At 53.7% G+C, this 19,442-nt stretch overlaps 1 protein-coding gene across 1 annotated transcript in view; it reads left to right on the top strand.

Moving 5' to 3' along the window:
* The window catches only part of LOC119100372 (zinc finger protein ZFMSA12A), a 34,617-nt gene extending 16,237 nt beyond the window's left edge, over positions 1-18,380 (top strand). Inside the window, exon 13 of the mRNA XM_037223472.1 lies at positions 18,204-18,380. Within this exon, the coding sequence (XP_037079367.1) occupies positions 18,204-18,380 (177 nt within the window). The remainder of the gene's footprint in view (positions 1-18,203) is intronic.
* The last annotated feature ends 1,062 nt before the right edge of the window (positions 18,381-19,442 follow it).

Raw genomic sequence — 19,442 nt, 5'->3', positions numbered from 1 at the left:
TTCTGTCGCGGCCTCCCCGCGCCCCGGCGTCGCCTTTCACGGCGTCAGACCCGGTTACCTGCAGTCCAGCCACCGCGTCGACGAACGCCGGTGTCGACGACGGCTGGTCACCCGTCGTCCTCTGAGCTCTGGAGGCATGGCAAGGCGGCGCTGTGCTAACACCACCGACACAGCGGTCGCGCCATTTACGGCGCATTTAGCCACAATGATGTTCTTCTGCCCTCCATCCAGCCCTTTGTTCTCCGGACCACACAGCCGTCAGCGGTGGGAAAAATGGCCGCCCAGCGCGTGACATTTAGCCCCCATTTGCATCGCGTCGCCCCCCGAGACAATGAGTGAAGCCAGCCATGCATCTCTGGCATGACTTCCCCCGCGCGCTAATGTTTTCCAGTTGCTAGATTTAACACGGCACTTTAATTGCGTGACATTAGGCCGACGTCTCGGCGGATGGGGACTTGCAGCGCTGATTGCCAAACGCCGAATTAATTTGAAGCGCCGCGCCGGTGTCGGTGCCGCGGACCCTCCCGCGCTCGGTCGCCGGCGGGACCGGGCCGGCGTCGGACCGGATCCAGGCGCGGGCCGCCGTCGTCGGCAGCGGCGCCGGCGCGAGTGCCGACGCTCCGTCCGACCGGCGGGGCGGTGCCTGCCGCGTCCCTGGCGGCGGACGGTCCCGGGAGCTGGGCTAGGCGGGGCGGGGGCCGGGTCGGGCTCGGGGGCAGATATTGGGGCCACTCGGGCCACAAAGGCGCTCACCGGGTCTCGGAGGCTTCTGAACCGATTGATTCGGACGCGCCGAGCCGCCCTGTGATATTGCATTCGGCGGTGGTTTGAGGGGCTCTGGCGACTCGAACGCCGATCTCATGCTTTGCTTGGCTGACGATCAGAGGCGGAGAAAGCATGCAAGGGAAGAAGACGACTATGTACGACGCGTTCCACAAAACAGGAAATTCACTAGGAGATAACGCACGAGTGGAGTGGAGTTTAATTCAATAAAGATTGTTGTGACGTGTGACAAAGTCCATCTAAAAAACATATAAACCTGAAAGACATTTTAAGCACGCGATACATGACATTTGTCATTTCATCATGGGCATTGCATGATACAGGTATCACAGCCAGCAATCTATACAATGCTGATATGCTCTGTAAAATAGGGTCGTATCTGTGTGAAAAGAAGTTGTTTGATGCGAACCCATTAATTTTGCCAACGAGCCATATAATACAACTACATTAACTTTTGCCCTCTAATCTAGGGAGCCCAAATCAATTTTTCATCCTCATAACAACCATACCATCGCAGCTATGCTTCCCGCATGCTTTTCATGACACGACATTTAACATCTCGCAAATCGAACCTTTTTCGATCCGCCAGCGCAGTGCTTGACAATCATCATTGGGTCCATAAGATTTGAATCTGGACTTAGTTTTGCAATGTGCGATGAAATGCTGACCCTCCTGAAGTGCTGCTGACCAAAGCGAGCCCAGTGACGAACGCTCCCGCTCTTTACTTCTATATTTTACCTTCAGCGTTCCCGTGAGCTTTTATTGACAGCCACACGAAGGTCAACCACTACGGTCTTATTTTAAGCACCACTGAAATAAACGCTGATCTCACGTACGGGCAACGAGGTCAATGCTGGGTGGAAAATATTTCGTCATGAAACCTAACGGGTGAACTGTGAGCACATCCATGGCGACGACCGATCACCTCCATTTCTTCGCGCAAAAGTTCTGCACGTTTCCATCCATTTCGGAATGCGTTTTCAATAATAAATATTCATAGACATGCGTATTTTTCACCTGAACGTTAACAGTACCAAATAAGACATACCTGACAGTCCCTGTAAACAATAATTTATATACAATAACTAATATCTGTTCGCCACGTGGCCGATGCTTCAGCGCCCGTCGCCGCGCCCCCGGTGCTGTGTCGGCCGCGGGCGGAAAACAGAAGGCAAACGAGCCGCTATCTGGTACCCGCTAAATTGCGCGGTGTTGTGTATTAATGGACGGCTTTATCCCACCGACACGGCAGCACCCTTTCAAGAGTGGGGAGTGGGAGGGGCACCTCTTCGGCGGCTGCCCCATTGAAAGCCAGCGCGCCTCAGCTTCAGTGTACCGAAGCCGAGTCCACTTATGGAAAGCTAAACAGCTACATTGGACGCCGCTCCGGCTCTTTCAAACGCGCCGAAGGCGCCCGACACTGCGTGAAAGCACTTATTAAACTGTTCCACTCGGCAGCCCATTACTGTGTTGCAGAGGGGACGCCATACGGCACGAGACGCTCCATCTATAGAGGGCCCGTCCAGCAGTCGCCATTTACAAAACGCCGCGGCCCGACGGCAGACAGAATGGAGGAGCGTGTTGACTGTTGGGAAAACCAGGCGCAAGCGTCGGCGGCCCCATATTTCAGTGGCACATGTTTTGTGTATGGAACACTTTTCCAGGTCTCTATTCATCACGAAATGGCTATTGCTATATTTTCGACCATCCTGCAGTTCAAGGGAATGGGCTCAACACCGCGCTGCTGGCTGAAAGGACAGTAATGCACGCCGAGCGACCAAGACCTCCTCAGGGAATTGGTCAGCCAAAGGCCTGTTTTTCAATGGTCTACGCAGGAGTGCACCAACCAAATGACCGTCTCAGCCGAGTGACGTTCTCCCCGCGTGGGCGTTCGCCGCACCGCAGTGCTTTGGAACCTTTTAGACTTCATCATGGGGTGCTTGGCTAGATCGGGCCAGCATCAAGGGCTTACAGGGAGTGTTCCACATTTGTGTGGAGTTATTGAGAACAGTATGGAGTTTTGAACTGAAAAAAGCCACCTTGAAGATCATTCGGTGCATTTTGAAGTCGCGCCCTCCTTAAGACGCAAACCCCACTAGTTTCTCGACTACACGTCTGCGAAAATGTGCGAATTTTTTCGTGGAGACTATTTCAAGGTCACCCTGGCATTCATGGTGCCATAGTAGCGTCATTCAAATTCTGCCATTCCATTAGCCATGCGGTGATCAAGACTAAAGGAAATGTAATTGTAGATTGGTTCATCTGTGACGTTCGTGAGCACGATTTCCAGATATAACACCCGTCGATTGGTTCTCAATCAATGTTGTGCAAGGTGTGATGACGGAATCAAACAATGACGTCTTGAAAAGCATATTTACGAAACACGGAAATCATGTTGTCTGAAGTAGTCTTTTCCACTTGAAAGCATACCAATAGTTACAAGCGAGGTTACCGCGTCACATCTGATGCTTACTTCACTATCTTGAAATACGCAGCCCCTTAAGGCTGCGGGTAGAGTGACCGAGCCGTTCTATTTTGTCACTGACCAGCGTAAGTCAGCTCACCACAATCATAATTATTGTATTTGCCTGCTCCGTGCCCAAACATACGCTAAACAAAGTTTGTACAATCGCGAACTCCAATTCAAAGGCCGCAAAAATATATTTCTGTGTTTTTAAAAGGCGACCATCGCTACTGTTACACAGAGCCGGCGTATCGTGGTGCCTGAAGCCAAGGCCGGCACGCGCCCTCCATCCGCGTCAGCAGCATGTGTCTATATAAAGCCTGCGATGTCGTGGCGTGCGTTGCGTGGTTTCACGATTGTCCGGCGCCGTGAAGTGTTATTTCTGGAGGGGGTGGCGCGCGTGGGCAGCCGGCCGGCACCGGAGCTGAGCCCGGACGCGGAGGAGCCCCGGTCGATGGCAGAGCCGGTGATTACTGACATCCACACCGCATGCAAACATTCGACCGGTTCATGAGCACAGCCGCGGATCCGAGCGCCGGGCCGCCGGCAGCCGTCTTATGCGGCATGCCATCCCAGAACTGCACGGCCTAATCCCAGGCCAAACCCGATCGGGGCCCTTGTGCCGTCAGCTGCTATCTGGGTGTTCATGTATGAAGTATGTAGACAGCCATCGACCGCTTCCGGCAGAGGTCTGATGACGGATTGTAAACAATGGGAGGGGGAGGGGGGTCCTGATGTCATCAGTGGTATGATTGGGACGCAAGCCAGGCCTAATGGTGTTTGTATCAGCGACCAACTCTTGGAGCGGAAGCGCATACTGGTCAGGGAAATCAGCGCACAATATAGAGCAGGACAGATCTTTAACATTCGGCTGGTCTCCCTGGACATGAACGTGTAGGCGAAAACGATGAGACATGCATACGAAGGCCACACCACTTGGTAACACTTTTAACCAACGCCAGCGGACTGCTGCCCGAAAATATCAGAATTTTCCGCCAGGCCAGCGGTGCCAGTGTTTTATCCTCGGCCAGTTGAATCATTCAGTCCATCCGGCACAGATGACCCCGAGCCAGCCCGCTGTCTGAAGACACCGGTCATTCAGGCGCCGTCTCGGGCTCGGAAGCGTCATGAGACGACAGCGTTGTCATTCGGAAAATATAATTTCACGGCCGCGGCCGCTTACGTTTGATGCTGATGAGTTCGGCGAAAGACCGCAATGAATACAAAGCAGGCCCAAGCGTGGACTGAACTCGACCGCCCATGGCTTTGTTTCCATGTCATTACTCCTCGCCAGATTCAATTCGGTCTAATTTTTGGGCGGCGACGCCGATGCTGCTCGCTCCGCCGGGGGGGGGGGGGGGGGGGATAGCGTCCGGGCCCCCTGACGAATAGTCGCAGCTGGAGCGACATTGGCAGCCATCTGACTTTCAAATGCGCGCCGATGGAAGCAGCGCGTTCGTCTCCGGCCGTGACTTCATTTCGCGCATGGAAATCGTACCATTGTCCACAATATACACTGGCGGCGGGCGCCTTAACAGGGTCGTATTTCTGCAGCCCGAGTTAGGTTTGGGCTTATAATGGTGACAGCGTACTGGGAATGGGGCGAGTGTGGTAGTCTTAGTTATGACGCGTCTTGATTTGTCGAGAGGCTGCCCTGGATTTGAAAGTTTATGTTTTTGGTGATATCATAGAGAAAAGTGCATTGCAAACTTGGAAAAAATGAAAAAATGTTTGGAGCTGCACGTCACAGCCAACCATTGTATCGATCTATCCAATCATCTACTCATTTATCTTATCCTCGACATTTTCAGCCAGCCCACTCCTCTTTCCATCCCGCTCAACCCGAACGTGCTCCGCCCAGTAGCACGAAAGAGAAGCCGACACATCCCCGCGCGACGTTCCTGGACAGCTCCAGCGCTGCTTCCGTCTGTAATCGATCCTCCCAGCGTGAACAGAGCTGGACTCTGACGGCGCCCCACCACATATCCGGCGACTCATAACGACTTCCGCAGCAGCAGCGGATCGACCCGCAGAAAGGCTCCGTGTTCAGCCCCGGTCCCCGGGCCCTCCTTGACGGGCCCGTCACCGGCGATTGTCTCAGCCCTGGCCGGCAGCACGGCCGTCTCATCCACCGAGGCCATCTCAGCTGGCCAACGCCGGGGTCTTACTAGAGCAAATTCTGCCGACGTGGTGTGGAGCGATAGCCGGCCCTCGAGTTTTTAGCCCTTTCGTAAATCCTCGTCTTCTTTTATCGCCTCATCCGCTCTGTATTTCCGATCCTTCCATTTGATGACATTTTGACCGGGGCCCGTTCCCCTGTTCGCCGCTATCGCGGACCTCTCCCGCTGCTGTGTTCCCCTGGAGGCTGGCGCTGATCCGCCAGCCTCTGTTTTTCGCTGTCCACTTAACTACTTCGGTTATTGCTTTCTGAACCGGCGCAGTGCCGCGTTATTTAATTTCTCGACACATTGGGCGGGATCTTAGCACGCAGAAATTACGATATATGATTGTCTGCTCTTGGGAAGCCCACTAATGCCATCGTAAATTCATTACGGTGAGATGTTCCCTCCCTCGAATTGAACAATTTTATTTATTAATTGAATTTCGGTACGGCGGAACATCAAAGCTCCACTGAGGTTTCCACGTGCTCCTGCGGCGGTAACTGCTAGAATTTCGTGCTACACTACAGCGAATTATCTGGGCGAGACACACGTGGCCTGAACTCCCTTCAGTGAATACATGGTACTGCTCATAACCCAGTGTATATGGACTGTGAAGACAGCGGATAGAGGGGGAGGAGAGACACAATATGGCCATGCAATATGGTCCACAACCTTTGAAACAGTTAACACTTAAGCCAACTCTTCATTTCTTTCCATACAAGACCATGCTAGGAAACACCAAGTCACACTGCATTTGCCTGAAGCTCAAGTTATTCTTGCTCGGAAACAAACTGTATTTGTCCCGAACCTCAAGCTGTTTTTGCTCAGAAAGTCAAACTGCATTTGCTTCGCTCTCCTCAGTCTCCCAGAAGTTCCTCCATCACCAATGCACTGCTACTCTTCATGCCGCGTCCCTGTGTGGCCCGACCCACGGCTTGTGGGCTCACACCCGAGTCGGGCATACCGTTGGATGACCCCGGCGTGGCCCGACCCGCGGCTTGTAGGCTGGCACCCGACTCAGACGTACCGCCGGATGACCCCGGTGTGGCTCAGCCCTCGGTTTGTGGACTGGCACCCGACTCGGACGTACCGTCGGATGACCCCGGTGTGGCTCAGCCCTCGGTTTGTAGACTGACACCCGACTCGGACGTACCGTCGGATGACCCCGGTGTGGCTCAGCCCTCGGTTTGTGGACTGACACCCGACTCGGACGTACCGTCGGATGACCCCGGTGTGGCTCAGCCCTCGGCTTGTGGGCTGACACCCGACTCGGACGTACCGTCGGATGACCCCGGTGTGGCCCAGTCCGCGGTGTCGGCACGCCCTCGTTCCTCCCCAGGCTGCCGAGCCTGCGCTCGTTACGTCGCCTCCTCATCCGCTCGTTATTGTGTTACAATATGGCGGACGAGGAGGCTGATTTGATTGTCGGCCGGCGGGCGACGCGCATACCCGACACGGGCGGCGCCCGGCAGCCTCACGAGGTGAGGCTGCTGATCCGAGCAAGCCAGAGGCAACACGGCGACGGCTTCATCGGTGTGGGTGGGGGACAGGGCGGGCTGCTGATCCGAGCAAACCGGAGACAACACGGCGACGGCTTCATCGGTGTGGGTGGGGACAGGGCGGGCTGCTGATCCGAGCAAACTGGATACAACACAGCGAGAGCTTCATCGATGTGGGTGGGGACAGGGCGGGCTGCGGATCGGAGTGTGCTTGAGACAACATCGGGACAGGCCGCTGCAGATGGCTGAAGACAGGCAGATGCTGACTGGAAGCCTGAAGACAACACGGGAACATGCTCACTAGGGTGACTGGAGACGGAACGGACCGGTGACTGGAAGCCCGGGGATAACATGCGGACGTGCCCACTGGGCTTGACTGGAGACGGGACGGACCGATGACTGGAAGCCAGGGGATAACATGCGGACGTGCCCACTGGGCTTGACTGGAGACGGGACGGACCGATGACTGGAAGCCAGGGGATAACACGGGAACATGCTCACTAGGGTGACTGGAGACGGGACGGACCGATGACTGGAAGCCCGGGGATAACACGGGAACGTAGTCACTGGGGACACGAGCTATGACAGGACGGCTCAGGTAACCTGACTATGCCAAAACGTAAATCATTTGCGCTCTCTTTTGCAGCAGCGTGCCTGTGCAATCCCTGGCGGCATGCCCACTACTGGATGCTACTGTGTTATTGATGAAACCGGTGTTCTGTGGTGGAGGACTGGGACACACATCAAATAGAATGGATATACAGGGAGGAGAGCATGCTTCACGTACCACCTGATGCTATGCATGATAAATCCCTCACTCGATATCCAGCACAGGCAGGATTAAAGTTCCCGAGATACCATAACATAATTGGGCTCTCAGCGTCATGCGTTATTAATGCATAAGGCTACGTTCTTTTGATGGAGTGGGTCTACTCTGCAGATGAACCGCGTAAGGCGCGGCACGTGACTGGAATCAGCATCTGGAATGCGTTGGATTGGGTGACCCGGCCACCGGGTCAGACTCTTCGAGTGACGAGAGTCGGACTGACCTTCATGCTGTCTAGACCCGCCTCCATTGGTGACCCGGGTCGGTCTCCTCGGGCGACCCGGGTCACTCCCCGCAGGTGGCGTGGGATCTCCTCCACCGGTTACCTGGATCAGTTTCCGCTGGTGATCCGGGCCAGCCTCCGCAGGTGGCGTGGGATCTCCTCCACCGGTTACCTGGGTCAGTTTCCGCTGGTGATCCGGGCCAGCCTCCGCAGGCGAACTGGGTCGGTCTCCTCAGGTGACCTGGATCAGCCTCCGCTGGTGACCTAGGTCAGTCTCCGCAGGTGACTCAGGTCACGTTCCGCTGGTGACCTGGATGAGCCTCCGCCGGTGACCTGGATCCTTCTCCATCGATGACCTGGCGCAATCTTCGCAGGTGACCCAGGTCAGTCCCCGCAGGTAACCCGGGTCAGCCTCCGCTGGTGACAGAGACCCGTCTGCCATTCCGGGCGGCGCGGCGGGCGCCAGCTGACCCAGCGGAGCGGAGCTCGTCCGGCCGGCCTCTCAGCAGCCCGTCTGTCCGCCCAGATAAGCATAATTAAGTTGAGCTGTTGTACTGTTCTCTGGGGCAGATAAATCGCGCCGCCGTACCCGTCCGCGCGCCGCCGCCGACGGCTAACGCCGCCTCTGCACACGTTAAGCGACGGCCAAGCGCCGTAAATACTCGGGCCGAGCGGTACGGAAATAAGAGGTGCACGGGTGCGGACCGGCGAGCTCGGGATCCGGCCACCGGCGCCCCAAAGGTCGCGTGAGGCCGCGGCATCGTTATGCAGCGACACCGGCTTTCCGGACGGCGACCTGCAGCTGGCGGGCGTGCTGCGCAAGCGGGCCGCGGGCCGGTCGGGTCAAGTTGCGGGGCGGCAGCGCGGTTGTTGGGCGGGCGGCAGTGCCGGGTGTTGTGCGGCGAACTTGGCGGCGTCAGCGTCGCGCTATCGATCTCAGCCCGCACTGCAATCCGCGGTGCTGCCGATTGGATTACAAATACATGAATCCGATTGCACACATCGTAAGCAATGCATGGCAAAAGCCATTCTGGCACGTCTGGCTTCAGCAGCGGCGGCGCCTGGGTCTCCCGGGTAGAAGCGTTCATTCTGTTTTTGTGAAGGAGCTTTTTATTCCGCCGATCGATTGCATGCGCCACAAAAGAATCTATCCGTGTAATATTGGACCACGTTTGGCGCACTGCCGACGGTTCCTTGAAAGACCCCCGACAAACGCCGCTGACCTTGGACGTAGTTGCTTGGCATACATTAAGCTTGAAAAAAACAAAATACAAAACGCAACGTACTTAATGTTTTAAAAGCCTGGCGGGCATCCCGATCGTCATGAAGGCGAGCGCTCTGTACCTGACAGTCTCAACGTGAACAGTACCACAACCAGCTGTGTCCAGTCCTGAGATGACTGAATCACCCGCCACATGATCCGTAACACCGCTGCCTACGATCACGCTGCGCTGAGTGATGCGTGATCGCGCCGCGCAGAACTGATAGGGGTACGACGGCCATGCTAACCGAGCCCTTTCTATTTATGGGAGTGCGACAGTCTTACTAGCCGAGCCCATCACATTTATGGGAGTGCGACAGCCCTACTAGCCGAGCCTATGGTAGTAATGGGAGTGCGACGGTCCTACTAGCCGAGCCCATTCTACTTATAAGAGTGCGAAAGGCTTACTAGCCGAGCCATATCATATTGACGGGAGTGCGACGGCCATGCTAACCGAGCCCATCATATTTATGGGAGTGCGACGGCCATGCTAACCGAACCCATCAGATTTATGGAAGTGCGACGGCCATGCTAACTGAGCCCATCATAGCTATCGAACTGCAACGGCTTACTAACCACGCCCATCATGGTTACGGAAGTACGATGGGCCTACTAGCCAAGCCCATCATGGCCTTGGTTCATGCAGTTTGCACCAATTCCATGATGACACAGGGCTATTTTGGGGATGTTTAGTGTGGATAGAGTGGGGAACGGCACCCGCTCTTACGCATGTGGTACCTCTGACACCCAGTCGCAGATTAGCCGCAATTTACCGCAGAACGCACTTATAAGTTCGTTTGTTATCGCATTGCACAGTACGCGTTAGGCCTGTAATGCATTTAATGGGAAAATGGCTCTGAAGAAAGCCCATGAAAACGTATCTCCTCTGACTGCAGCTATGAATGGTTAGACATTGGAACCTTCACATTTTTTGTTTTCACAGTTTGGCATTCACATCTTGAAATTTGGGCCACAGGTTCATGCAGCATTAACCTTAATTTATTTTCCGACTTGTTGTTTAACTGGCAGTTTCGATAGCAAGTCGAGCGTTCGCCAGGTAGCTAAATCATGTGAACATTTCCTTTCGCATCCCTTGATGTTCAGCCCTTCGGCCTGGCTGAAGGCTAAGCAAGATTCTAGGTGCAGTTCAGGTTCCGTTTTACCGTACTGGGCGTATATCTGATTTCTTTAAGCGCGTCTGTTAAGCAGCTGTTGTACACATTTTCTTTGGCATTTATATGTTAATCGCCCAACCAATATCTCTATTGATTACATCTTAACGTTCTTTCGCACTTACAAAACTACACCGTGATCACCACCCAGGCTGCTTTCTCATGTGCCATTTGTTTAGACGCCATTTATCCACATCATCGGTTCCGACCCTCCTTGTGGCTTCGTGATGAAAACATGATGATTACTATACATGGTTGACAGCGTACACTTCGGTGCAAAAAGCTTTCCCATAAAAGCCGCCGACTCCGGGTTATTGGTCTGGGAATTGCGCAGGCCCGCCACTTACGCACCACTGGGTTCCTGTCGATGGCGTTTTATTTTCGGGCGCAGTGGTGGCGAATTTCAGATCGGAACCAAAGGCTGCGGTGTTTTTTAAATGTTCCGGGAGACTACGGGGAGAGGTCTGCGGTAGCCAAGCGCGCAGCAGAAATCAAAGGCTGCACAGATTGAGCCAAAACCGTGATGTTTATTCAGAGGCTGTGTGCTAGCATTCAATAAAGATCGAGTAATTCCATTGATGTTCTCCCAACCAAAGTACCCGGCTCATACCGAATCCTCTATATCGACAACTAAAGCCACATTCAGAAAACAAATGCAAATGGCAGCGAGCTTCCTGATTAAAAGATGTGCCTTCTGCCATCGTAAATAGTGATTTGGTTGTCATCTGCTTCTGTTTGCCATGCATTTGCAACTGCGAGTGCTTTGAAAGGCAAGGACATTGGCACCTGCGAGTGCTGTGAAAGACAAGGACATTGGCACCTGTGAGCACTGTGAAAAACAAGTACATTGGCGCCTGCGAGCGCTGTGAAAGACAAGGATATTGACACCTGCGAGCACTGTGAAAGACAAATCAGATAGCAATTGAATTTGACTTTAAAAAATCGCTCACGCGAGCCAAGCCTCCTGTTGTCACGCGGCCTGGTGAATCTGTGTTTGTCCATCGATATTTTCTCCAGGTGTCTTAAAAATGTCAGTGTAACACGCTGATTCAAGAGCAATGGAAAATGCAACCTGAAAACCAGAGACTCCGTCCTTTTTGCTCACCTGAGCATATATTTTAGGATGCTAAGATTCATTTAAAGTAATGATATTCTAAGAGCCTGTCAATCTGGCCTTTGGGAAAAGCAATACACAGAGCAAGTATATATATATATATATATATATATATATATATATATATATGCCTAATGCCCTCAGCGATATATATCATGCATATGTTATATATAGATTCACATATATGTAAACATAGGAAGCATGTTATTATTCATAAATGTTTTGCTAAAAATCACAGGCGACTTTGATAAATAATCAAAAAAGACCATCAATACTGAACCCGATGTGATTTTAAACAAAATACGTATATATATATATACATATTCCATATATATATATAAATATATATAAATATATATATATATATATATATATATATACAGATATGTATAACGTATGCACGGAATATGGCTATGAATATGATCAACGGGGTCACCGCTCGCATGCCTATTTGCCAGTATATACCTGTGCTGACTGGAAAACCATATCCTCAAAACCTGTGCCTTAAGCTACATATACAATGCACATATGTCGATTAAATATTTGTTGATGTCAGGGACGTGGTCCAGCTTCACCAACAGCAGGTCGCCATGCAGCGGAAATCGTTATCACGACTTACCATTGACCTGAGCGCCGATAAGCGTTTACCATTGCTTGACAGCGATGTGGATACGAATATCGGTTCTTTTATGACGAAAGCGCACTGTGAACCTATTGGTGCTGGCAAATGTATAAATACGGCGAGCGAATGTCCAGAGCGCTACCGCACGGCCGTCATCCGTTCATTTATACGATGCGCTCTAACATATTGCTCCAGCAGGTCCAGCACCCACCATAAACTTGAACGGTGCAAGCAATGGTTCGTTAATAACGGCTCTTCCAACAGCGCAATTGACCGAGGGATTAGGTTCACTTTGAAGCGACGAAATCTGAAAACATTCGATAACAAAGCGGCCCATCAGCTTTTTTATCGAAATTAAATGTCCCTGTCATGTAAGAGTGCGAAACATTTTTGCGGAACGTTATCGGAACAAATATCACACCGACCAACGAAGACGCTGAAGTAAGACCTACCAGCTATTAAAAGAGCAGGGTAACTAGTAGCATTGTACTGAAGAGCAGCCTGACAGGAAATCAAAACCAAGTATAGCGCATTCACATAATGTATGCATTTAAATGCTCGTACGGAGGCTGCCGGCTGTACAACTCGTCTTCTACCAAAATGACTCCTACATCTCCATCACGACCCATGACATCGCACCTGCAGGAGCGAGCGACCAGCATACGAGGAAAACTCGCGATAAAAAACTCAACCGCTCTAAACTAGTAAAAACATACCGATTCTAAAATCATGTCCAAGCAAACGCTGCTTACAAGCTCTCGAAACCATCCTCACCAGAGAAAGAATGCCTGACTTGAACAAACAGCTTAGAGAAAAATGATGTGTGGCATGTTTGTGCATGTTTCATAATTTGATCTGATACTCGGATGCAAACCTAGTTAACTGATGGCTCACCTTTGGTTAGGTCTCGTAGATCATGCCTCGCGTTTCGCGATGTTGGAATGTTTTCCGTCCGATTGTCCTCCTTTGCTTTAAAATTGGGAGCGAATGTCCTTGAAACGTAAGCAAGCTTACACTGATATGGATGACCATAGGCCAGCTGATTTATGACTTACTGAAAACAACGAAATATTTAATTCGAACAATCCGGCAAAATTACGTTAGTGAAAGCATGCTGCCTAATACATATATATATATATATATATATATATATATATATACATACGTATATATATATAAACTGACTACATATAAATAAATAAATATATACATATATATATATACATATATATATATATATATATACATATACATATATATATATATATATATATAAACTGACTTTCCAGGCAAAACTTACAATCAGGTACTCATGAGGTATTTCACCAACACATATCAACGTATTAAGCTGTTCGGGATCGGGAAGTTATGAACATTTTAGCCAGAAGCACATCAATCGTGAAACGCCACGTGTCATACTGAGCTCTCCCTTATCTCTACTTCATATAAATTATGACTAAGTTGCAAACAGCTATTACTGATATCAGTTAAAAGCTGATCAGGATGCTGTATATTACTCAGTTGTTATGTCATTTGGTTAATGGCGGACAGCCGTATTATGACAATGGAGCCAGGAACCAAAAACGAGCTGCGTTTTGATTCAGACAACCTATGCCTTAGCGTGTCAAATACATCGTTTCAGTTTTACCGAAGACGATAAGTTCTGGCGAGAGAACTTGTATTACTGTACAACACCTTACGGTTGCCGCATTCTTACCATTGCCGTTTTATCTGGGGAGGTAATCGTCAGACACGCGTATCGAAATTAATGCACCCTCACATGTAAACCACTTGTGTCATGCTTGATCTAACTAAATATATGAACCCCGCACCTATCTAGCTTCATACTTGGAGGTTAGAAGACTTCCTTGGAAAAACCGATGATGAGCTTCAAACGTTGAGCAAGCTTCAGCCAATGCGTCTCACGGTAACAGGCCCATGCCCGCTGGGTCGATCACAACTGTTGTTTCATTCGCACCAGTAGAGGTGCGGTATGAATTGCCAGGACAACGGCACGGTAATTGCCAGGACAGCGCTGGTTCCGACTGCAGGGGAGAATCATGACGCCGGTGATCGCGATTGCAGGGAAAAGGCACATTGGTGTTGCAACGCGTTAATAGCGTTACCCGAAAGTAATTATGATTGATTTCCTCATTATGTCTTGACGGTGCTGCCCTAACACCATCCAGTGCTGTTACTTGACATAATTAGTTCTGAGATTTCCCTACAGTGTGTTTTTGAGATATGCTACGAAAGTGGGGCACTGCTTTTGATCTATTTATGCTTGCCTCAACATCTTCAAATGTAGAACATTCCTTTAAAGCCGACGGATCTCGTCACCAAAATGCGATCTCACAATATAACATAATAATGTTTCTTCGTCCAACTCCACGTCCGCTCATGTCTCAGCTAAATACAACAGCTTGATGTAGTGCGTGACATTTTAACGCGACGAATAGCAAGGCAAATACAACATTACTCAACAGAATGTCTCGCCCCACCCCAGCCCTCGGTCCAGACTCGACTCGCCCTGACCCGGCCCAGCGCACCCGCCCCGCTGGTCATCTGAGCACTGACGACCGCCCATTGGCTCAGCGTGGCCGTGCTCCCCTGCCGCACGCTGCGCCGCCGTGCACGTCACGCCCGCAGATGTCTGGGCTGAGTGCATGTGCACGGTATTTACATGCCTATGTGCGTTCGCGTGCGTGTGCGCGTGCCGTGTGCACGTGTGTAAACTCAAGATGCTGATGTACGCAATACTTTGTTCTACAAATGGTGGCTCTGTTTTCTGATCACCCATCTGACGAGTTTGCTTGGCCTGTTAGGCGACAGGACTGGGAGCTTCTGACAGTGTATCCCCATGACCAGGCTCTGCTTTTTTCACTACTCCCTCCAGCTCGTGTGAATGTGCTTTTACTAACATCGCTGTGAGGGTTCGCTTGGTGGCTTTGGTGGACTGATGTACGCCGCCGTTGGCCACGGCCATTATTTAGCTCCGCTTCTTTATTTCTGCTCCCAATATTACCTGTTGTTCTCACGAGCTCGTTCTTTCTTAGTTTCTTTTTGTTTGCTAAGTTTTTCCAGTTTTAAGCAGGGTGTGCCTTTGTCATCTCTTGTGTTACGCATGTTTCTGTACGTCACTGGGATAGTGAAAAACACTCCTGGTGACCTTTTCATAGGTGGCGATGAGAAAAAAACGGCATTCATTCGTATCCAGCGCCATCAAATACCGTACCACAAACTTAGCGTGAAGAATGAGCACTCTGAATGCGCCGTCTGCGATGCAGCTGCACCTGCTCCGAATGCGGCCAGGATTGCGTGTCCGCGGGCGGTGGCGTGCTGTCGCCGCCGGTGCGTGCCCCGCGCACCACCGGCCCCGGCGACACCCCGCCCTGTAATGACATCTGCCGGTGCCGGCCGTCAGCTGGCGCTCCGCTCCCCGGACAGCGGCAGCAGGCGGGCTGAGTGACGGAGCACCCCTGGACGACTCCCCGAGGCGACACTGTTCATCCCGGCGGCGGCCGGCGCGCCGTGGCAGCCTGCTGGGCGCTGGTCTCTTCCGAGCAGCGCTCGGCCGGCGCGCCGTAGCAGCCCGCTGGGCGCTGGTCTCTCCCGAGCAGCGCCCGGCCGGCGCGCCGTGGCGGCCTGCTGGGCGCTGGTCTCCTCCGAGCAGCGCCCGGCCGGCGCGCCGTGGCGGCCTGCTGGGCGCTGGTCTCTCCCGAGCAGCGCCATAGCCTCTCAGCATACCGCATCGCTCTCCGCATACCACATCGCTCGATGCTATCACGCATACACGACGCACGACATCCAACGACAACGTCACAGGGACGTTTCGCTACGTTTCGTTTCGCGCGTGCGTCGGCGGCACGTCCGGCGCCATGCGGCGCGACGGCGGCTCGGTGGGGGGGGGGGGGGGGGGGGGGGGCAGGCCGGTGGGCCGCGCGGTGTATACACATGCCAGTCATGCCCCTCCATTAGGTAGCACAACACTTGTGTTAAAGCTGCCGGGGGCCATTGGCCGACTCCGGCCTTTGTTGGAGGCAGACCGCGGCCACAATGCTCGTCCAAATTACGCCAGCTCCGGGGTCAGGCACACAGGTGCACATGAACCGGCTGGCAGCGGACCTCCCTCGCCTGCTTAGCTGGCTGCTTTTGGCTGTATTGAATGTCTGGGAACGTCGGCTGTAGGCTCTAGAGTGCGGCTGTCGCCATCACAGGCACCCCTGCCTCTTGCGTCCACCACCGTCGTTAATGTCCGTCGTAACGCAGGCCTGGTCATGTAACCCATCCCGCTAGTTACATCTGCCCCAATGTACTCTGTGCCCTATTTTGGACCTTCCAAAAACATGCCGACAACTACGCCTATCCGTAACTCAGTTTAAATGTTCTTGACGCCAGGCCAACTTAAATGAGTTAAATAAAGGCACGATCCGTGGCATTTTTCGCATCACCGCTGCTGGCCCAGGCCGACGTGAAACGACAGCAATTCCTGACCTTTCTGACGCCGGGCTTTGCGATCCAATACTTGGCCAAGGTCTGACGCCGCGTCCACCCCCGCATCCGGCCGTACCCGGCCAGCTGACGGCGGAGCCAGCTTCACCATAGGCCTGCCGGTGCGACGTGCGACATTGCGACGTGCGACGGTGTGAAGGTGCGACGTGTGATGTGCGACGGTGCGACGGTGCGACGGTACGACGTGCCGCCGGTCCCAGGCTATAGCCAGCGCGCCAGCGCCGCTCTGCCGGCCGAGCCGCTCCTGTGAACTGCCGACGCTGGTGCTGGACAAGTGGCGGTGCTGCTGCCGCTACTGCTCAGTGCTGGTCGGTACTGGAGTTGGCGTTGGTGTGTGCCGGCGTCGTGCCGGGAGCAGCCGACGGCTGGACACAGGGTGGGTGCGGCGCTGAAAGGGGGCCAATCGAACCTGGACGTCTGGACAATTCTCAGAGCGTCTGGGAACGCGCGACCCGGCCGCCGTCTCCGCCTGTCACCAGGGACAGGCCGCCTTTCAGAGAGGTGACAGCTCTAGCAGCCGGCCGATACACAGGGTGCGGCACTCCGCTGGCGCCGCTGGGAGGTGCGAATCAGCCCCCGGCGGCGGCCCGGGACCCGGTTTCAGCCCGCTACTCTCTGATATGCTGTGCTCGCTGTCGCTCTCATTACAAATGTACAATGCGCCGTCAGGATCCTCGCCGACATGTGGCACGATGTTTGCGACTTTGCTCAAAATAATTTGGTTTATTCACATCATGCCTTTAGGGCAACAGCTTAAATGGCGCGGTAGTGATTTGCCGCAGCGATTTTGAACGCATATTAAAGCGATAACGGAGGTTATGCGCTCGTATGTTTGTAGCAGGTCCCATATGGATTCCACCGGAAAACGAATCGTCAAACATGTTCCGGGCGGAATATTACGCTTAGAAAGTTGTGACTCATAAATCATATGCACCGAGTATCAATGAAGACGATTTATTGCGGTCATGTGTTTATTCTTTAAACATTTCATTTGTACGCGATGCTAACGCCGGTCATTTTAACCGCCTGCAGATGAGTGCGGCAATCTATGGCGCAACGCATCTCTACCAGTCTCGGCGGTCTCTCGCTCGGGGAGAGATAATTTCACTCGCTTAGAGTTGCAACAGGGAAGCACCAACGGCTCAGCCCTCGCGTGTGCCTGGGGTATTTAATTGTTAATCGTACGTGTTAAGAACGCAGGCTTTTAGCCGGACACGCAGCACACGGCCTCTGATGAGAACGACGGGTGGAGCATCTCACTTAGTAAGCAATGAGAACTCGCAGACGGAGCTCCCCTGATCAAGACGGACACGTGAGGCTCATCTGCTGAGAACGGACAGGCGAAGCAGCGCTCGTGATGAGGAGTAAGCGGAGCGCCACCTCCGCACGTTATGAGGAAAACATGACGAGGTTTATGGTTTCTGATGAGACGCAGGACCGAGATTTCGTGTCCGATGAGGACGCCAGGGCTGATGCCTTGGCTCTGATGGGGACAGCAGGCCAAGCATCTGCTAGCTGATGAGCACTACAGGACCGAACACCTCACACCTGATGAAACGCCACAGGGCCGAGATCTCGCCTCTGATGAGCATCACAGGACAGAGTACCTCGCCTCACCGGACGAGACCGACAAGGCCGAGTTCCCCGGATATGACGAGAACGACAGGGCCGAGTACCCCGCCCCTAGCGAGACCGACAGGGCCGAGTACCCCGGCTCTGACGAGGACGACCTGACCAAGTAACCCGCCTCTGACGAGGACGACAGAGCCGAGTACCCCGGCTCTGGCAAGAACGACAGGGCCGAGTACCCCGGCTCTGGCGAGAACGACAGGGCCGAGTAACCCGCCTCTCACGAGAACGACAGAGCCGAGCAACCCGGCTCTGGCGAGAAAGACAGGGCCGAGTACCCCGGTTCTGACGAGGACGACCGAGCTGGGTCGCCCACCGCTGATGAGCACGCACGTCGGGCCGACGGCCGGACCTGACGCACGCCGTCAATCGCGCGGGCCGCTCGGTTCGTTGGCGCTCATTAGCCGGGGGCACGACATTTGCCCTCGGGCCGGTGGCGCGCTCCTCCCCGGGCCACAACCCTGATTTCTCATCAGACTTATTAGCGAGGTCTGCCACCGTCAAGGCGCTGTCTTTACAGCCAGCTGCACGGCAGCGCAGATTTCCTGCTCGGTGGGCACCTGAAACCCACTGAACATCCTCAGGGCCGCGGCCATGACATGGGGAGCGGGTGGGAAGGAAGAGCTTGTAGCATTCAGTGCTCAGTGAGGACAGATTGAGAACTCATTGCATTTGGTGTGTCGATGGACTGACATAGAACCGTTGCCCCGATCATTACGGCCGAGATGATCTGCCAGGCACCGCGCGGCAGAGGCGAGGGAATTCTCAGCGCGGCAAACGGGATCTGCGTGGGCGTCCTCCCCCTCTCTCCCGACAGATGGGCGTGCCTGACAGCCGCGTCCATCTACCATCCCGGCGTCACCCCTCACACCCACACCCCGTCGCCGCCGCCTCAGCCGCGCCATCGCTCACCGTCGCCCGGCGCCGGGCCCGGCTGTCGGAGTCGGTCCCGGCCGACCCGCGCGCGCGCCACGGCCTCTCCGGCTCCGCTTCATTTGAGCCGCCATGTAAACAGGGCCGCGGCGCGCGCGCGCCGCCATTAGTGGCGATACGGCCGTAATTTGTGTACCCCTCTCGGCGTGAGCACCCGGAGAGGGGCCCTCGACGCGCTGATACGGGCTCCGAGCCGCGCGCCGGCCGCGCCGGCCGAGCTGCGGACGGAACGACGAGTGGCG

This window comes from Pollicipes pollicipes, unplaced genomic scaffold (genome assembly GCF_011947565.3).
Source record: "Pollicipes pollicipes isolate AB1234 unplaced genomic scaffold, Ppol_2.1 Scaffold_4881;HRSCAF=5763_pilon_pilon_pilon, whole genome shotgun sequence".
NCBI classification, from domain to species: domain Eukaryota; kingdom Metazoa; phylum Arthropoda; class Thecostraca; order Pollicipedomorpha; family Pollicipedidae; genus Pollicipes; species Pollicipes pollicipes.
Note: the sequence above shows the minus strand (reverse complement) of the source record. Positions and strands in the feature narration are given on the sequence as shown.